At 39.0% G+C, this 19,527-nt stretch overlaps 1 protein-coding gene across 1 annotated transcript in view; it reads right to left on the bottom strand.

Moving 5' to 3' along the window:
* The window catches only part of KNTC1 (kinetochore associated 1), a 70,543-nt gene that overhangs the window by 2,516 nt on the left and 48,500 nt on the right, over nucleotides 1-19,527 (bottom strand). The window contains exons 42-60 of the mRNA XM_033440852.2: nucleotides 19,257-19,346; nucleotides 18,048-18,219; nucleotides 17,903-17,961; nucleotides 17,551-17,767; nucleotides 16,479-16,552; nucleotides 15,241-15,451; nucleotides 15,012-15,121; nucleotides 12,590-12,636; nucleotides 11,119-11,197; nucleotides 9,786-9,904; nucleotides 8,936-9,071; nucleotides 8,199-8,294; nucleotides 7,775-7,831; nucleotides 4,849-4,903; nucleotides 4,698-4,761; nucleotides 4,000-4,129; nucleotides 2,862-2,951; nucleotides 2,251-2,396; nucleotides 1,352-1,442 (exon numbers count right to left, since the gene is read on the bottom strand). Coding sequence (XP_033296743.1) covers nucleotides 1,352-1,442; nucleotides 2,251-2,396; nucleotides 2,862-2,951; nucleotides 4,000-4,129; nucleotides 4,698-4,761; nucleotides 4,849-4,903; nucleotides 7,775-7,831; nucleotides 8,199-8,294; nucleotides 8,936-9,071; nucleotides 9,786-9,904; nucleotides 11,119-11,197; nucleotides 12,590-12,636; nucleotides 15,012-15,121; nucleotides 15,241-15,451; nucleotides 16,479-16,552; nucleotides 17,551-17,767; nucleotides 17,903-17,961; nucleotides 18,048-18,219; nucleotides 19,257-19,346 — 2,043 coding nt within the window. The remainder of the gene's footprint in view (nucleotides 1-1,351; nucleotides 1,443-2,250; nucleotides 2,397-2,861; nucleotides 2,952-3,999; nucleotides 4,130-4,697; nucleotides 4,762-4,848; nucleotides 4,904-7,774; nucleotides 7,832-8,198; nucleotides 8,295-8,935; nucleotides 9,072-9,785; nucleotides 9,905-11,118; nucleotides 11,198-12,589; nucleotides 12,637-15,011; nucleotides 15,122-15,240; nucleotides 15,452-16,478; nucleotides 16,553-17,550; nucleotides 17,768-17,902; nucleotides 17,962-18,047; nucleotides 18,220-19,256; nucleotides 19,347-19,527) is intronic.

The following is a 19,527-nucleotide window of genomic DNA, read 5'->3' as shown; positions in this document are numbered from 1 at the left end:
ACGGATTCCAAACTTCCTCTTATTCTTCTTGAAAAAAGTTTTGATGATCTACTATGATCCATTAAGAAACACCTAAATGGGAAGAAACACAGAAGCATTTTTATGAGTGTCACTTAGTTTTTTAAATAGAAAATGGTTTGATAAACTATAGAACTTAAGCCCTTAACTATATTGCTAAAAATCTACGTATGAGATTATTTTGCATTTTAGACAGATATGATTGGAGAAAAACAGATACATTTTAAGGGCCACAAATCTGTCTCCTGAATCAATATTCTCCCTTTTTGAAAAAAGTAATCTTATGTCATTGAGCACAACAGACTGGAAGTGGAGAAGGGAAGTTATTAATGGATGTTAACAAAATGCAGGTTTATTTTAATGTGATTGATCTGGACCAAGGGAAGAAAAAAACCGCTAATAACTTAATTACGTCCACTAAAACTACCAAAACATGATCAAAATTAAAATTTTTACCTTATATTTAAGTTCAACAGGAATAAAAGTGATTTACGTGCATATTTTATTCACAAAAACATTGGGAAGAACATACACCAAATTGTTAACAATGATCTTATCTCTGGTTTCTGAGATTTCAAGTTATCAGTTTTCTTGTTATTATTATTTTTGCTCTTCCAGATTTCTTTTTTTAAAAAAACTATCTATCTATCTAACTATTTATTTATTTGACTGCATTGGGCCTTAGTTGTGGCATGCAGGATCTTTCGTCATGGCGCACAGGCTTCTCTGTAGTTGTGGCTCGCGAGCTGCAGAGCGCACAGGCTCCATAGCTGTGGTGTGGCCTTAGTTGCCCCGTGGTATGTGGGATCTTAGTTCCCCAACCAGGGATCCAACTGGCATCCCCTGCATTGGAAGGCAGATTCTCAACCGCTGGACCACCAGGGAAGTTCCGCTCTTCCAGATTTCCTTGTTTTTCTATAGTGAATGTATATGTCTTAGCTAATTAAAGAAGAAGTAATAAAAGCAATGGATACTCCAGCACAACATTAATCAATGCCCTTTAAAATTTAGTTTGTCGGTGAGTTCCCTGGCGGTCCAGTGGTTAGGACTCTGCCCTTTCACTGCCGTGGGCCAGGGTTCAATCCCTGGTTGGGGAACTAAGATCCCTCAAGCCGCACGGTGCGGCCAAAAAATTAAATAAATAAACCCGAGAGTGGAACCTAGGCCTCTTGATTCCTGGTCTGGGACTCTCTCATACAAAAAGTGAAATATAAAAATACATGCAGTCACGCATAAAAATCCATTTATCTCCAGAACAGGTTGGCTCAATTTTAAGACCCTAGAAATAAAAATCGTGTCAGGTTAGAACCCAGTAACTCTGGGCCAGATTTACCTTCAGAGTTTCACAGGGAGTGGCTCCTGGTGGCACAGGTTTCCCACAGTGCTTGTAATATTCAGTTATAAAGATGGAAGCTTCATCTAAACTATGGAATCAACAAGAAGAGGGGCATGAGGAAAATGTGGGAGTGATAAATACGTTTGCCCTGTCCACTGTGGTGATGGCTTCACAGGTGTATACAAATATCAAAATTTATCAAGTGGCATACTTGAAGTATGTGCAGTTGATTATATATATCAATTTTACCTCAAAAAATACTACTTGTTCAGAAATGACAACCTGTAATTATGGTTGGATCACAAGTGGTAAACAAGCAGAAAGAAATCCATGGCATGGCACTGAGAAAGTGACACCTCCAGCGATCAGCACAGTTAGACCAAATGTAGGGATGGACCCAGAAACATTTCAATCCTGACAAAGCTTTCCCTTTCTTCTGTGCCAGCCCATTTCTCCCTTCTTTTTACTTTCCAAATCCCCTCCGAACCCTATGCCAAGAAGCTTACTATTTCTAAACTTGTGGGTGCTGGAAAATTAGATAACCAAGCTTAGCAAAAATTATGTTACACATAGCTACTGATTCTTTGGTCAAGTGTCTAAGGAGTAAAGGTGTCATGTAGGGTTTTAGAGCAGGACTATTTTGGGAGGTCAGGCAGCTTGATTAATTGTCTGATTCCAAGTTCATGTTCCAAGAGATTGGATTACAAGACAACTAACCTCTTAGTATGTGTTAGTAGCAAGGTATGTGTAACGTAGTGATGCTACAGCTTAATTATTTGGAGCCTTTAATTACAATCAAATAGCTTTACGATTATTTGATATTTTCCTCCAAAATAAAGATAAATTTTAAGGAAATTCTACATTAAGTTGTTTTTTAAAATATTTTATTAACTTACCTTAGCTCATTTGCCAAATAGTTTACTAGTTCAGTGACGTTGTTGGTATTCATCATGTGTGATTTCAACACTGGGAAGTATTTTGTCTTTGCCAAAATCCCAAACTCCTTCTTATCTATGATATTATTCAGGACCAGACTTCTAACCTGTAGAATGACAGGTATCATCACACGCAAAATGTGTTAGATGCCATGTCATCTTATTCAATACCAAAACATTTCTGACAATTAGGAGTTAAATTATCATCGCATCGTGACTAAGTCTCCTCTTTGAGGGTGGGCAGGGGGGACTGCTTTGGTCCATTTCAGTATACAGTGAATAAATAAAAAGTTGTTGTTAAGCACTTTGGGACTTTTTGCAAGGAAAACTGTTCACAATGACAAGTATTGAAGGCTACAGATTTTCCACTGAGTAGAGCACTAAATAAACAAGACAGCCAGGGTCCCTGCCTTTTAAAAATTTAATGAGGCTTTAATGAAAGCCAAATAATTGTATATATTAACAAACAGATCGAGATGGTAGGTTTTCAGCTTAATCTTGGTTTGGGGAAAATTTATTACCTTCTAATATCAAGTTTTTCATAACAAAAGGGAGAGGAAATTGCCTCTTACTTGATGTGAAAACCCTGCCAGCTGGCCAGTATTCATATGTTCCTCTAACTGCTGTAAAATGATCTGAGGGTCACAGGAGCCCAGAAAATTCTAGAGAAAAAAAATCAAAACATAATTAATGGAAAAGTATAATTACTACTAATGTCTGTCAAACCTGGAAGGTTTTCATTTTTAAATTTTAAATATCATAAAGCATATCTACTACAGGAAAAAAACCACCTCTATCAACAACAACAAAATTATTGAAATAAGGAAAAAAAGCATTTTACAAATAACTATTCCAACAGCAAAGAGTTGCTTAATAAGCATTTTGTCATTCTAAGTGCCAAAAGGAATCTATTTAAATACTAAAACTCTGAAAAGCATCAATGGATGAGTTTAAGAAGTCAAAAAGGAACAAAGTCAAAGACAGGCACAGATGGCTCTGAAGAAATGCAACGAATAGAGCAAGTGAGAAATAAAAATTATGCTCATTTATATAGATCTCTATGTACTGGCTTCTCCACCCGTGGGGAAATAATTGTAAAACGTTTCCAAATGCTTTGTTCTATTTATTCTATAGTATAAAGGGGATGGGAGGTATTTTTAAAAGTTCTATCCTCAGGATGCTCGTGGTGCCTTTGTTAGACACCCCCACACAACCTGACTCTTCTCTCTTTTATCTCCCACATCTAATCACCAAGTAAAGCTGCATCTTTCCCACCTAGCTCATTTTCGTTGTCACCACCCTACTTTGGGTACTTATCCCCTCAGGCTTCCCCTGCCTAGCCACAAGATTGTTGGATAATTCCTATTCAAATGCAATGATTCCCAAGAGTTTCACTTCTCGCCCCCTCTCTCCTCTGATCAGGCCCACGTGGATTATTCCTTCAAAAATACTGCCTGATCATTTCACTTTATTCTGGCAGGAAAATTCAGTTCCCCACTGATAAAGAATAAGGTGCAAACTCCTCTGCGGGCATCCCTCAGACAAACCTTCATCTCTCAGTCTTGCCTCCCACCAGACCCCCACACAAACCTTCCACCCCACTCATGCTTTACAGGTTTGGTGAAAAGAAAGTGGAACCTTTTGCAGGGGACATGCAGCATGAGACCTTCCACACCCTGGGCAGCCCCGGAGGAACAATTTGCAAAATACCTTTATTTCCTGGTGCCTTTTTTCCGAGTGGGGCATGAGCATTAGACAGGCTAATGCAAAAGCTGGAAGCTCTAACTGGACATACTGCCTGGCCACTCTGATCAGGTCAAGATCATCTGAAACTGGACATCTTCAAGAGAGCATGGTAATTAGTTAATGACCTGTCATATTCACTAGATTATACTGGCCTTCCTAGTTTTCCACAGTGGTTACCTGTTTACGGTTTCAGTAATTTTAAACATTAAAATGCTGGTGCATAACGTATGCCTAGTAATGAGTAGTTTGAGCCTTTTATGACATCCTTCGTGGAATAAAAGACTTGATCTACAGGAACACAGACTCCTGACTGCAGCTATAATTGTGGCTGAAAGTCTATACATGGCTAAAGACGAATACTTAGAAGACTCAAAATCCATGAGACAACACTGTATGATTTACGGTAGTCACAAAAGGTGCTCTATACTCACATTAAAACTGGGTACAAAGTTTAGGGAATGCAGGTTGAATATAAATTCACTAGTTGCACTGCATGTGGAAAGTAGACATTGTAAAAATAATAGAGATATTTTATTTTCAAATCAAGTGGTATGCTTAACTTCCCCCCAAAAAGGAATTACTCACAGGAACGTTTATTAGAAAGGAATTTTATAAGCAACAAATCTGATTTTGGGGGGTAGGAAAACAAATATTTTACTTACTCTAGCACAGCGCTGAGACTCTCACAACAATCTGACAGCTGACTGGGGCTTAAAGGACAAGAGGCTGAAAATTAAAAGCAACAATAATGTGTCTATATGCATAACTATAAAAGGCTACTGTCTGTGTCGGGGAGAGGGGAGAGAAAGATACCTGAAAGTAGCGGTATCTGAACCACGCGCTGCCAGGCTCTGCTGAAGTAGGGAACCTGCGGAAACAAGTTTATTAAAGAATTCATGTCTGGGATCTTATGAACCTCTCTTTATTTTGCAGTCACAGAACTATATACACTTAGAGCTTATATTCTTGATGTTAAGACCAAAATTATAAGTTGATATCTCCCAGTTCTAGATCATTAAGATTCTAGGAGAATTTTCTTCATAACTGTATATTTCAGAATATTAACATATAATCCTGGCTGATTCATTATTATTAATTTTGCTCTGCAAAATACCTTATTTATATTTGAAAAAATTGAAGTATAGTTGATTTACAATATTATATGCAAGTGATTCAGTATTTTTACAGATTATACTCCACTAAAAGTTATTATAAGATAATGGCTATAATTCCTTGTGCTATATACTATATCCTTGTTGCTTATCTGTTTCATCTGTTGTAGTTTGTACCTCTTCATCCCATATCCCTAATTTGCCACTCCCCGCTTCCCTCTGGTAACCACTTGTTTGTTTTCTCTGAGTCTGTTTTACACACACACTCATTTGTATTATTTGTTTAGATTCCGCATATAAGTGATATCTTACAGTATTTGTCTTTCTCTATCTGATTTACTTCATTAAGCATGTTACTGCAAATGGCAAAATTGTATTCTTTTTTTATGGCTGGGTAGTATTCCATTGTATCTATCTATCTACACCACAGCTTCTTTATCCACTCATCTGTTGATGGGCATTTAGATTGCTTCTGTATCTTTGCTACTGTAAATATATAGTGTTGCTATGAACGTTGGGGTCCATGTATCTTTCCACGATTCATTATTGTTGCATTTGGGAAAAAAGTGTCAGAACTCAATTCAGAAAACGAAATTTATACTAAGTCTATGTATGTGCCAGACATTGTGCTAGGACCATAGGAAAGGCGGAAGGAGAGAAAGAATTTCAAAAAATGAATAAGGCAACACATAAATTTCCATCAACAGGAGGAGTGGTTAAATAACTTATGATACATTTTATTCCACATTTTGGAGAACAATTAAGAGTTAAAAATCATGAAATAGGGCTTCCCTGGTGGCGCAGTGGTTGGGAGTCCGCCTGCCGATGCAGGGGACACGGGTTATGCCCCGGTCCGGGAAGATCCCACATGCCGTGGAGCGGCTGGGCCCGTGAGCCATGGCCGCTGAGCCTACGCATCCGGAGCCTGTGCTCCGCAATGGGAGAGGCCACAGCAGTGAGAGGCCCGCGTACCAAAAAAAAAAAAAAAGAAATACCTCAAAAGAATAAACATAGTTATTGTAAGACCCAATAATTCCACTCCTAGGTACACACTCAAAAGAAACAAAAACATATGTTCACTTATACACAAATGTTCACAGAGTAGCATTATTCATAATAATCAAAAAGTGGAACCAACCCAAATATCCATCAACTGATGAATGGATAAATAAAATGTGGTCTATCCATATGATGAAACATTATTCAGCAATAAAAAGGAAAGATATGGGACTTCCTTGGTGGCTCAGTGGTTGAGAATCTGCCTGCCAATTCAGGGGACATGGGTTGGAGCCCTGGTCTGGGAAGATCCCACATGCCGCAGAGCACCTAAGCCTGCGCGCCACAATTACTGAGCCCGTGCTCTAGAGCCCGCGAGCCACAACTACTGAGCCAGTGTGCCACAACTACTAAAGCTTGCGTGCCTAGAGCCCGTACTCCGCAGCAAGAGAAGCCAATGCAATGAGAAGCCCACGCACCACAACAAAGAGTAGCCCCCGCTCGTTGCAACTAGAGAAAGCCCGTGTGAAGCAACAAAGACCCAATGAAGCCAAAAATAAATAAATAAATAAATTTATTTTTTTTAAAAAAAGGTATGATACATGCGATAATGTAGCTGAACCTTGAAAACATGGTAAGTGAAAGAAGCACAAAGGCCACATATTGTATGACTCCATTGATATGAAATGCCCAGAAGAGATAAATCCATAGAGACAGTAAGTAGACTAGTGGTTACCAGCGGCTAGAGGGAGGGGGGGAAGAAGGAATGAATGATCCGTGATGGATATGGGGTATATTTTCAGGGTGAAGAAAATGTTCTAGAATTAGATAGTGGTGCTGGTAACACACTTTGTGAATATACTAAAAGCCACCTAACTGTACACTTTAAAACGGTAAATTTTATGTGTGAATTATATCAAAAAAAAAAAGATCTATACGTGCTGATGTGAAACAATCTCCAAGATACATTGTTATGTGGAAAAAAACACTTTGTCTAGAACGTGATTGCATTTATATGTACCAAAATGAATACATACACACATAACACCCACACCCACACATATATGCGCCCACACCCCTGCTTATATATAATAGGAAAGCTTGAGAAGAAAACATAAGAAATTATCAACAGTAGTCACTTCGGGGGAGATAATTTTGAAGGGAAATGGTAAAGAAAAATTTTCATGTTTTACTCAGCATATGTTCTAATTTATTAAACTAAGAATAAATTATATATTTCTATTATATATATATATTATGTGTGTGAACAACACATGAAATTTAGAAAAGATGAATAAGACATGGTCTTTGACTTTAAGGGTCCTCAAAGTCCAAGAGGGGCAGTCGAATGTGTGATTTAAATAAATTATACCGTGACCAATGTTATAGTTGAGCCAAAGTGTTTTGAAGGCATAAATGAAGATGTGATTCCTGAGGCCTGAAGAACTGGGAGAAGGGATGTCGTGGATGAGACAATGTCCAAGCTGAGTTTTCTGGGTCCAGGCACCACTTTAATGGAACAGCATCCTGCAGCTTCACTGAGGAGCTGACTACTTAATCCAGTGTATCCAGCACTAGCCGGTGAGTATAAAGATTAAATTCTGTAAAATTTACTTTAGAAAACTACATACCTGCCATAAAGAATAGATGCTAGAAATGGCTGTTAAAACCTTCCTTAGATAAGGAATCTGAAAAAATAAAACACAAAAGTTCTGAAGACCACCCAAACAGAAAATTCCAATGTGAAAATTAAACTTTCACAAGAATATCAGTAAAATTTATCTTCCATGAGGACCACCAGAGAAGGTCATTTACAAATTCACAAACATCAAAAGAGGCCAGGGAAACTTCCATTTGTTTCCAATGAAATTTATGTCAGTTTTGAGTTTGCACTTTCTCTGGCCTAACACCAAGTTCTTTAAGTTGGGCATGAAGCCAGTGAGAGTGAATGTTTTCAGCATCCATCTGTTCAATAACAAGTATCAGTGCAAAATGTTTAGGAGATGCTGTGCAAAATCTTTAAAATATACTGCAGTCTAGGGCACTGAGTCTTACCATTCTGAAGCCAAGAAGCTTTTGCAAGAGTCCATTCCAAAGCTGCAGGTCATAGATTTTGTATTCTAAACAAAGCTCAGTCACCAACCTTACGGCCTGAAGCAGACAAAAAAAAAAATTCATACTGTTTCAAGACACCAGTAAATCAAACCACCTTTGGAAAAGGTAGGGCAGCTAAAGACAAAACATGCTTATAGGCTAAGTGTGTCTATTGCCTAATTTCAGTGAAGGCCCTCATCTCTCTAGGGAAAGAAAAAAAAATTATTCTTTTGGACTCACAGCATCTCAGACTCCCCTTCCTCCCCGCTTTGTTTCATCTGTCCTAGAACAGTTTGCCTGTTGGCCTTATACCCTTCCTGCCCTGGGCTCCAACTGCCTCAGAGACTACATTCCCACCAGTAACTAGAAGGAAGAGAAACAATACTCCCTACACAGGGAAGTCTGTCTAGATGAGGACAGGCAGGACTTGGGGAGGGATTATAAAAGTGTTCCCTCGGGTAGGTGGGATGGCTTCAGGCCTTAGGCTTTCAGGGAGAGAGGTAAGGGGACTTCCAAGTTGCCTTGTCACCTGCCAGGATAGGAAAGTCAGGAAGCCCTCAGAGCAGTAGACCTGTTCAGGAACCAAGAGTTTCTCTGGTTCTGTCTTTCAGAACTCTGAGTGGTGGCAGGCAGCTGAGTGAACACAAGAGCATCTGAGAAGACGGAGGCCCCGCTGCCGGATGACTCTGTGTACATACCATGGATTCGTGGCTGTGGTTTTTCCATAGACCTTTAATCATTCCTTCTTTAGGACTGTTGCAAAATAATTCATATGTGATGGGGATATTCAGAGCCTCAAATGATGCCAGAAAAGTTATACATTTCAAATAAGATCTGGAAAACAGAGGCATGTATGGGAATCATCCTCACTGACCATATTTACATTTAAAATAATTTCCCTTGGAAATATCGGACAGTTTGTTGTTAAATGTCTATTTTAAGCTTCTAAATATAGTCATGGAATATTAGAAAGAAATCAATTTGAGGGGCTTCCCTGGTGGCGCAGTGGTTAAGAATCTGCCTGCCAATCCAGGGCACACAGGTTTGAGCCCTGATCCGGGAAGATTCCACATGCCGCGGAGCAACAAAACCTATGTGTCACAACTACTGAGCCTGTGAGCCATAACTACTGAAGTCCACGCACCTAGAGTCCATGCTCCACAATAAGAGAAGCCACTGCAATGAGAAGCCTGCACACTGCAACGAAGAGTAGCCTTCGCTCGCTGCAACTAGAGAAAGCCCGTGCACAGCAACAAAGACCCAACGCAGCCAAAAATAAATAAATAAAATAAATTTATATATATATAAAAAGAAATCAATCTGAGCAAGATGAAGAAAACACTCAGTTTCTAAATGTCTCAAAGACTCGAGGGAAACAAGATGTTCTTAAAGGCCTGTTTCCCCTTTGCCAGAACGTCAAGGACACCCGAGACAACAGAACCACGTTGACATGACCCCTCTAACGCGCTCTTCTGAACTATGGGGCTTAAAAGTTATGCTTCCAAAGAATCTGTTTTCTATTAATACGATTTTTAAACTTCCACTTACTTCACTTCTTCAATGGGTTTTTTGAAGAGAGATTCTACAGTTTCCTTGTCAGCCAAATAGAGGAGACACTGCAGGGCTCGCGTTCTGTGGGCGAAAGTGAGCTGGTGCACACCTAACGTCTGTAAGACCAAAAGAGGTTTGTAGAGCTGTGCCGCGTGTTGTAGTTGGATAACTGAGTTTCCATCTAGGTAACATGAGCCGCATCAGTTTTTAAAACATTAAAGTCTATGTCTGCCCTTAGGGAGTCAGTGGTTCTTAAAGTGTGTTCCATGGACCCCTGCATGGGGGTTGGAGGGTTTCTTACACTCTTTGAGAAGGAAAATAGTTAGAACCATTTTTGTAATAATACTATAATGGTATACCTGCCTTTTACACTGTGTTAATATTTGCACTGATGGTGCAAAAGCACTGGTGGGTGAACGGTAGGAACACCCAACTGCTGTGGCAGCCACCACATTCTTCACATTTGCAGTATTGCAAACAAGAGACGTCCACTTAAGAAGGTTCTTGAAGCAATAAGAATTAATTTTATTAAACCTCAACTCCTGAATATAGTACTATGAGTTCACACTTGAATACGTGTTACTATTAATTAATCAAAACATATTCATTAATGTTCTACATGACTGAACAGGAGGTACTCGTAAAGCACACCGCGAGGCCATGGGTTTTTTCAGGGAAAAGCCCTTGTATGACTGAGCTGTGAGCTGAACCAGGCACTTTTCATGGAACACCATTTTTACTTGAAAGAATGACTATCAGATAAACTAATATGCAAGAAGGGATTTTTCCCCCCTTGCGGTCAAAGACATACAATCAGCATCTCAGCCTTTTCCCCATTCTTCCTTCTATCTACACCTTTACCCTCCCTCTGCTCCAACTGCCCCAGAGAACATTTCTATATGTAAAAGCCTGAAGGCCAGAGATCGAGTTGCCTTTAGGGATAAGGGAAAGTTATCCCTAGAGTTTAGTGGGGAGGGGGTGTGACAGCTCAGGCAGGGCCTGGAGACCAGGGTGGAGACTTCTCTCAGGCTGGCTCGTTGGGGCCTCTGGTATTAGGGATGCAGCTGGACCAGGGCGTTAAAACAGTGAATGTGGATAACCCATGGGAATTGTCAACAGCTGCACCACTCAGTTTGCCAAGCAGGATGTTTCAGAAGCCAGCACTAAACGGAGCTCGGCAGATACTACAATCCTCATCTGTAGAGTAAGACGTACTTTGAGTAAGTACAGAAGTGAGCATTATCTTAATCATTTGTAAATGGTAAATATGCAGGAAAAAATGTTAAGCTTAGATGTAAAGATGAGCTTTGACTAAGTTCGTAGAGCTTACAGTTGTAGCTGATGTTGCAAAAATGAACAGCATTCTTGAACTATAATCAACCGGACGAGACAGAAGGAGATACAGGACTCTGCAAAAAAATTGTTAATTACATTTAGACTTTAACTTAGTGAGAGGTTAGCAAAACAAGAGACCTGTTTTACTCTCCATAGAAAAAGTCATTAGACATCCCAAACACAGCCCTGAAGGGCTATCTCCTTTAAAGGGTGCTTAATTTTTTCTTGAGTTCCTTCACAGCTAAAGAAGATAATAAAGACAATAAATGTCAAGCGTCAGTCCTCTCATCTATGAAATGGCTAGTCAACCTCCCAAAACGTATATTCTTTCTAGTTAAGGAATTAATACAAATCATACTAACCATAGCTGCAAAGTACATTGAACACTACACATGGAAACTTCAGGTTTAGTTCACAGGACCTTGTTAGTGGCACGTTTTAACCTCTGGACTCAGGGCTGACTGGCCCCCTCCAGAGAAGGGCAAGACAATCAGGTGTACTGGAAGGGGAGGGGGATGGAGATTCCAGGGGGAAAAGGCAGGAAGTTATGAAATTGGCATGAAGTACCCTTTGGGATCTCCTTCTTGGGGTTCTCTCTCTCGCTCTCTCTCTCCCTCTCTCTCTCTCCCTGAACTGTTTCCCTCTAAGCCTGTCCAGGTGGCTGGTTCAGTCAGATGCTCCAGAAGCTACCTCTTGCTTAGACAAAGGTGTCCCTGCCCTTAAAGGACTAAGCAAGGACGAAGGGGTGACCAGAGGAAAGAAGGCATGGAGGGGATACTAGGCCAGTTCTCCCCAAACCAGGAAAAATTCTTTTCCAGTGTTTATCTTTCCACATCCTCTCTCACCATCAGATCTCCAGGGCCAATGCAGGGTGTAGGGCTTCATGAGTGAGCTGAGCTACTTGGGTCCAGACCAGAATGGCAAAAAGCTGGGATGCATGCTACCACTCCCTTTCCCATGCCTATGCCAAGCATCATTAATAGATTACCACATTTTCTGATTTGAGCACAGATATATTCTTCTCAAGAGAGCAAGCCATGACTAGTCAGACTTAGCACAGAACGTAACACCAATGTGCCTTTCTAGGTCTCAGTCTTAGGTTAGAAGGGAAAAAGAAATCCTGGTTGCCTATATCTGAACTAGCCTAGCTCCCCAGGGAGAGAGAATACACAGGGGTCTGGGGCAGAGTCCTAGCTACAGAAGAGTTTTCCTTTGCTCAATGTACATTCTCTGCTAAAGGTGTTCTAGTAGGAACTCACTGAGGGTTCAGAAACTCTGGATCTTGGTTGTTTTTTATTTATTCCACTGGAGATACTTAACACACTCACAGCCATATATCAATGAACTGATTCTTCTAAGAGGTTCTGATCCGAGTTATACCAAGAAAGTCCAATGTCTAACACATTCATTGGTAAGATTCCTACTAGGCAACAGGATGTAGACAAACATAAGTACAGGAAGAATACCTTCGTAGTGCTTCATCTTCCTGAAGTTCAAATAATTCTGATGGTGTCTTTGAAAAAGTGAAAGAAAAAAAGTTAAAAATTGAAGAAAGTTGGTTGACTGTATAAGCTTATGAAAGTCTATTAGATGAAAAAACCCAATATACAAAATTATATTTAGAGGAGGAGGTGTGGCTCAGTGGTAGAGTGCACGCTGAGCATACATGAGGCCCTGGGTTCAACTCCCAGCACCTCCATGTTTGATGACAGCAAAAAAAAAAAAAAAAGATTTATAAAAAAATTTTTATTTACAGACAGGGAATTACAGTGTAATTCATTACTTTATGAGAAGATTCTTGCTTTAAAAAATGGAATTACTCACATTCATTCAGTCAACAAATATGTACTGAGCACTTACCATGCACCAGGCATTTGCCTGAGTGAATAAAACAAATATTCCTGTCCTCTTGGAGCTTACATTCATTGGGTAATTTTTAAAAAGAAAGGACTCCATGAATTTTATGAGTTATCTCTTAATTCAGTATATATTTATGGGGACTTACAAAGAAATGTATTAGGTGCTATATGTATAAACACAGTTCCTGGTCTCAAGGGGCTTTCAGTTTAGTGCTCCAGGTTTATGCATAAGTTAAAACATGTGGGTTTGAGTCAAACACAGATTCTACGTGGCCTGGATATGCTTCTTAGTCCTCTGTTTCCACTGATACACAGTCCTTGCTCTTGGTAAATACTCAAAAAATACTTGTTAAAGTGAACGCCAAGTAATATAAAAACCACTAGTTGAAAATCTAATGTCATGTTAGTTATACTATTTGTTTAAAAATGGATTTTTTTCCCCAAGGATATCTGCCTAGGTGGATAGAGGAATTATAGAATCTCCCTCATTAAATTCTGCCTGAAAACTCAGAAGAAACAATTGCGAAGATTCTGCGTTTGGATTGCTAAATCCCATCATAAATTCAGATGTTAATATTATTTCTAAAAAACTGATGCTATGTGTTCTCATATCTGAAGAGAACACACCCCCTATAGAGTACGCTGCTAAGACTCCATAACCTCAATCTAATCATGAGAAACATCAGTAAACCCAGAACGAGACATTTTATAAACCAAATGGCCTGCACCCTTCGAAAATGTCCAGGTCCCGCCACAGATAAAACAGATTCAGGTAAGAATCATCAGTAGAGTCTAAATCAAGGCACATGTGTGGTGCAGGGGGGAATCTGAAGCACAGAATATTTCACTGTCTCAAAACGTCTCCCCTAATAATTATAAAAGGAAACGTAGTAATTATGTGGTACAGAAATGGACAACAGCATAACCAAATTAGCTAAATTAACATCCCTATTAGGGCAAAGAGACATCATGTGCCCCCAGAGGTCAGACCCTGGGCAAGACACACAATCACTCAGGTAATACTCTATCCAAAATGCGTAACTCCAATCTTATCATGAGGACACAGACAAGCCCAAGTTGAGGGGCAAAATAACGGGCCTAAACTGTTCAAAAATGTCAGTGTCATGAAAGACAGAAAAGTTATGGAGCTGTTCTAGAGTAAAAGAGATTAGAGACATGACAAATAAATGCAACACATAATCCTGGATTAGATTCTGGTCCCAGAGGAGAAAACTGCTGTAAGGAACATTGTTGGCAAAACTGGTTAAATTAAAAAAAAAAAAAAAACAAAAAAAAACTGGTTAACCTGTAACATGGACCATAAATTCAGGTGTACATAATATATATATGTATTTTCCAATATTGTATCAATACTAAATTATCTGATTTTGATAATTATACTGTGGTTAAGAGAAAATCCTTGTTCTTCGAACTACAAACTTAATTCTTAAGGGGTAAAGGGGCATGACACATGTAATTTACTCTCAAATGGTTCAGAAAAATGTTATGTGTAAATATATTATAGGGAGAGTGATGAAGCAGATGTGGCAAAATGTTAAAAACTGATAGATCTGGGCGAAGGGTATACAGGGAATTCTTTTATACTATTCTTGCAACTTTTCTGTACCTTTAAAATTATTTCAAAATAAAAAAATAAAATAATCACATGAATCTGAGTCTAAGAATAGGCCACTTCTTTTATACAAGAATTCATCTGAAATTCATCTGAAATTAATTTAATTCATCAATTAAAAGGTAGAATGTATCAACTATACTTCAATTAAAAAAACATTGGCAAGTTAAAAAAAAAAGGTAGAATAGCAGCAAAACAACATTTAAAGGAAAAGAAAATGTAAACAACCCCACTGAAACTCATCGGACAACAGAAGACATTAAAATGCTCGAATGCTCCTTCTAACATTCCGTGCTCCTAATTAGAAGTCGTATCATTGCAAGACAAATAATTAGCCTTTGAGAAGGAGCCATCCGCTCATACTCAACAACAGACATGCTCAGAACAAGCACTTACTTCACCAGGTTTCGCAGACGGGCACAGCCATTTTTCCAACAACATGTCCCAGACTTTCTCCAAATTAATTTCATTGACTTCAGCTATTTCTTTGGCAGCCGCGTGAATATCTAAGATATTAAAGGCAAAGAATTAAAGAAAGAAAACCTCAGGTTTTCAATGCAAGATACCTGGGAATCAAAAGGATAGGTCTCCTTGGACAAAAAGATAAAAAGGGTTTTGCCCTCACCAGGATAATCTTTGCCAGATGAATTCTGAATTCTTTGATTTATGCTGGGATGTTCGTACAGACTGACAATGAGATGTGCTGGTTTCCCGATCATTCGTAAATACTCTGCAGTGTTCAGCTTGTGGGCTATGAGCACAGCTTCTGTGCCTGATCGCCGGTACTGAATATGAAGCTTCTTCAACAGAGCTTCAGCTTTTTCACGTGTTTCATCCTTTTAAAAAAATTCCAAGCAAAAAGAAACTCTTGTTTTCTAAATCGCAAGTGAGCCTAAGAATCCAGCTTTATCAGTCAAGGTCCCTCTCTGCCTTAGTTACACCTCTAAGTGTCTACACCAAGCCTCATCTTCTTTTTCCAGTTTAGGCATCCAACCCTTGAAAACACCTATCACCGGGGCAGGATGAGAAGGGATGCTAGGGGAGCACAATTTAAATTAAAAAGAGGGCTTCCCTGGTGGCGCAGTGGTTCAGAGTTTGCCTGCCTATGCAGGGGACGTGGGTTTGTGGCCCGGTCCGGGAAGATCCCACACGCCACGGAGCGGCTGGGCCCGTGAGCCATGGCCGCTGAGCCTGCGCTCCGCAACGGGAGAGGCCACAATAGTGAGAGGCCCGCGTACTGCAAAAAAAAAAAAAAAAAAAAAAAAAGAAAGCAGAGCCTGTACCCCAAGGTTCATAGCTGCACTTACAGTAGCCAAGATATGGAAGCAACTTAAGTGTCCATCGACAGATGAATGGAAAAAGAAGATACGGTATATACATATATATAAAGGAATATTACTCAGTCATGAGAAAGAATGAAATTTTGCCATTTGCAACAACATGGATAGACCTGTAGGGTATGTATTATGCTTAGTGAAATAAGTCAGACAGAGAAAGACAAACACTGTATGTTGCCACTTACATGTGGAATCTAAAAAATAAAACAAACAGATGCATATAACAAAACAGACTCACAGAGAAGAAACTAGTGGTTACCAGTGGGGAGAGGGAAGGCGAGAGGGGCAATATAGGGGTAGGGGAATAAGTACAAACTACTATTTATAAAATAAACAAGCTGCAAGGATATATTTTACAGCACATGGAGTATAGCCAATATTTTATAATAACTATAAATGAAGTATAACCTATAAATATTTTGAATCACTATGTTGTACACCTGAAACTAATATAATATTGTAAATCAGCTACCCTTTCATTTAAAAAAAAAAAAGAGGAGCCTTCAACCTTACAGTTCAGACACACCTGAGATGGGATATTCTGAAGCCACCTCTCAGCTAAATACAGGCAGAATTTCAAACTGGACATCTTGAAGGAACCTAGAGAGATAAAAGATTTATAAGCAAATCGTAGTCCTTTCAAGACAATGTATTTCAGTCAAATTAGCCAGTTTTTTAAAACAATGACAGGAAGCATACTCATAGTAAAAAAACAATTTAAACAGGCCAGAGGATACAAAGTAGGAAGTGCAAGTCCACAGAGGCCTTCAGTTTCTATTCCTATCCCCTAGATCCTTACATTCCTCCAGAAGTTTTCTGTGTATGTTTGTGTATGCAAGCACATGTGCTCAAGCACGTTAAAATGGGGTAAGACCATACATATAGTACAGTTTGCTGTTCCCACTTAATATATATCTTGGATATATTTCCAAATCAACTACATAGAATTCCATTCTATGAATACACTATTTTTTTAACCAGTTCCTGACAAATGAGCATTTAAAAAAATCAGTTATTTTCTTTTTTTTCTTTTTTTTTTGCGATACGCGGGCCTCTCACTGTTGTGGCCTCTCCCGTTGCGGAGCAACAGGCTCCGGACGTGCAGGCTCAGCGGCCATGGCTCTCAGGCGCAGCCGCTCCGCGGCATGTGGGATCTTCCCGGACCGGGGCACGAACCCGTGTCCCCTGCATCGGCAGGAGGACTCTCAACCACTGTGCCACCAGGGAAGCCCAGTTATTTTCAACTTTTGTTACAACCAAAAACATGGCAATAAGTGCCTGTGTTTGTGTATTTTTTTGATCATGCAACAATGTCTAAGGATTCATTACTGAAAGTATGTATGATTGGATATGAGGAAGTATTAATCTATATTCAAGCTGAGCAATGCCTATGTCTCTGTGCCCTGGGCAAGCAGCATGGTGTCTTGCTTGGTTCCTCTTTAATGTACAGCAGTGCCGCAAGTGAGGAGAGGGGGCACATACATTTCTAAGCTATCATACTGTTTCTCCTTAAAGATGAGAAAGGAGTACATTTTTTTACAAGTTCCAAAAACAACACAGCCGACCATTTTAAGCCCAATTAAAGGAAGAATCCATACCTTCTGGGACATCCTGGGCTAGACTGATGGCAATGGCTACAGCCCACTCCGGGTTAACGATAGATAACAAGTAGGATTCGATGGTTTGAGTGATCTTAGTTATCTCCTTGTTAATCAGTGTCGAGGATTTAGCTTGTGTTAACTGCAGGAGCTTAGGCTTCAGTTTTTTTTCAAAAACGTGTTTGGCTGTAGACACATACAGAGTGTCCAAAGAGAACTTCAAAGACAGGAAAAATTAAGGCTGACTTACGTGCTCACCTTTAAATGCTGAAAACAGCATAAAATCTTTCTACACAGGGTCTGAATGAATTACAGAATAAAGATACGACTTTTATGAGTTTTAACCCATTACCTTCATTAACTTAGAAATTAAGAGCAATGTTGGGAAGGATTCTTCACTGAGTTCCGTAGCTAGAAAGGAAACAAAGATAGTATGATTTACCTAAGAAAAGGGTTTTGGCTATTCGGTACAATTCATAAGAAGTTAATGAACATACAGAGAATTTTCCAGAAGCTCTGTGCTGTGCCGAAGAATATTAGGTGAAAAGGCAGTCTAGTTTGGGCAGCTGATGGCAAAGTTATTACGTGCTCCAACATATACTGATATTCTAGGTCCACTGGAGGAGAAATTCTTCTGTATGACTTCAAATGTTTCAGAAGACTCAATGCCTACATTAAATTAAAAAAGTATTTTCCTGTGAGGTTAAACCCATCATTAAGTGTTTTAAAATCATCTAATTCTATACTATCATAGGGTTCCATTCCTGGGACAGTCTCGTATTCATAAAGATGATCAAAACCTTTCGTAGTTTTACCTTCAAAACTATTATGCTATTCTTCTAAACCATAACTTTTGTGATCATTAAAGAAATTATACTAGGAGAAACCGGCGGAACCCTGTTGTTGGTGGGATGTTTTATAAACCAGAGTTTGGAAGTTCTCTACTCTCTTCAAATAGTTTTAGATATACCTCAAAAATACTTGATTTCACTTTAAATACATAGGCAGTAGATCTAAAATTAATCCTCTATATTCTCTCTTAAGTTTACATCTTATATTCTGGGGGTTTGTACAACTTTTTTTTTTTTTTGGCCGTGCCACACGACTTGCATATGGGCAATCTTAATTCCCTGATCAGGGATTGAACCCAGGCCCTCGGCAATGAAAGAGACACATCCTAACCACTGGACCGCCAGGGAAGTCCCTGGGGCTTATATAACTTTTTGAATCAACCCATTTTCTTTTAATTTTTAAAATCCAATTTAAAAATATATGTAAGCTCCTATGACCATATTTGTAAAACACTAGGAAGTTACTGAGTACTAAAATAGAATTTAGTCCAGGACCTACCTACTAATATAGAAAGCTAAATTTGACTCCGGGTCTTACATGCTTTGATTTTTTTTTTTTTTTGCCAGATGACAAATATTTTTGCCTTAATTCTTCTAAATCAGTCTTTTCGTGACTTTGTACTCTTGGCCAGATTTAAATTGCCTCAGTAGAGCAAAAACTGGATTAAGATAAAACATGGAGAGCACAAAAACTCTTTCTACTTCTGTATCCCTTTTAAAGAAAAGGAAATAGAGTAAAAACTACAGTTTAAAGGGAGCTCAGAGGACAGTCCAGAAAGACACTAGATAACAGTAATTTTTTTAAATGGTCCAAATAAAAACATAATTTTAAAATCTATAATATATTTGTTATACCTGATTAATATTAATGTTGGTTATCTTTTCATCAGCTCTTTCTATGACTTTCAGGACAACTTCAATCATCTCATAGTCATAGGGATCCAACTGTATAAAAACAAAAATATGTCAAAACTGGAGAAGACGTTGCCAGGCTCGTTGATGGTTTTATGCAGTTATGTTCATCAGCAGAGATTACAAATATAACAGCTCAGTGCACTACAATATTAAGTTAGATTATTCTTTAAAAAATGAACTAACATTTTCTCATCTCTAAAATGAACTATTA

Source organism: Orcinus orca, chromosome 15, assembly GCF_937001465.1.
Source record: "Orcinus orca chromosome 15, mOrcOrc1.1, whole genome shotgun sequence".
Classification (NCBI taxonomy): Eukaryota; Metazoa; Chordata; class Mammalia; order Artiodactyla; family Delphinidae; genus Orcinus; species Orcinus orca.
The sequence above is the reverse complement of the archived record's forward strand: the minus strand, read 5'-3'. Positions and strand labels throughout refer to the sequence as shown.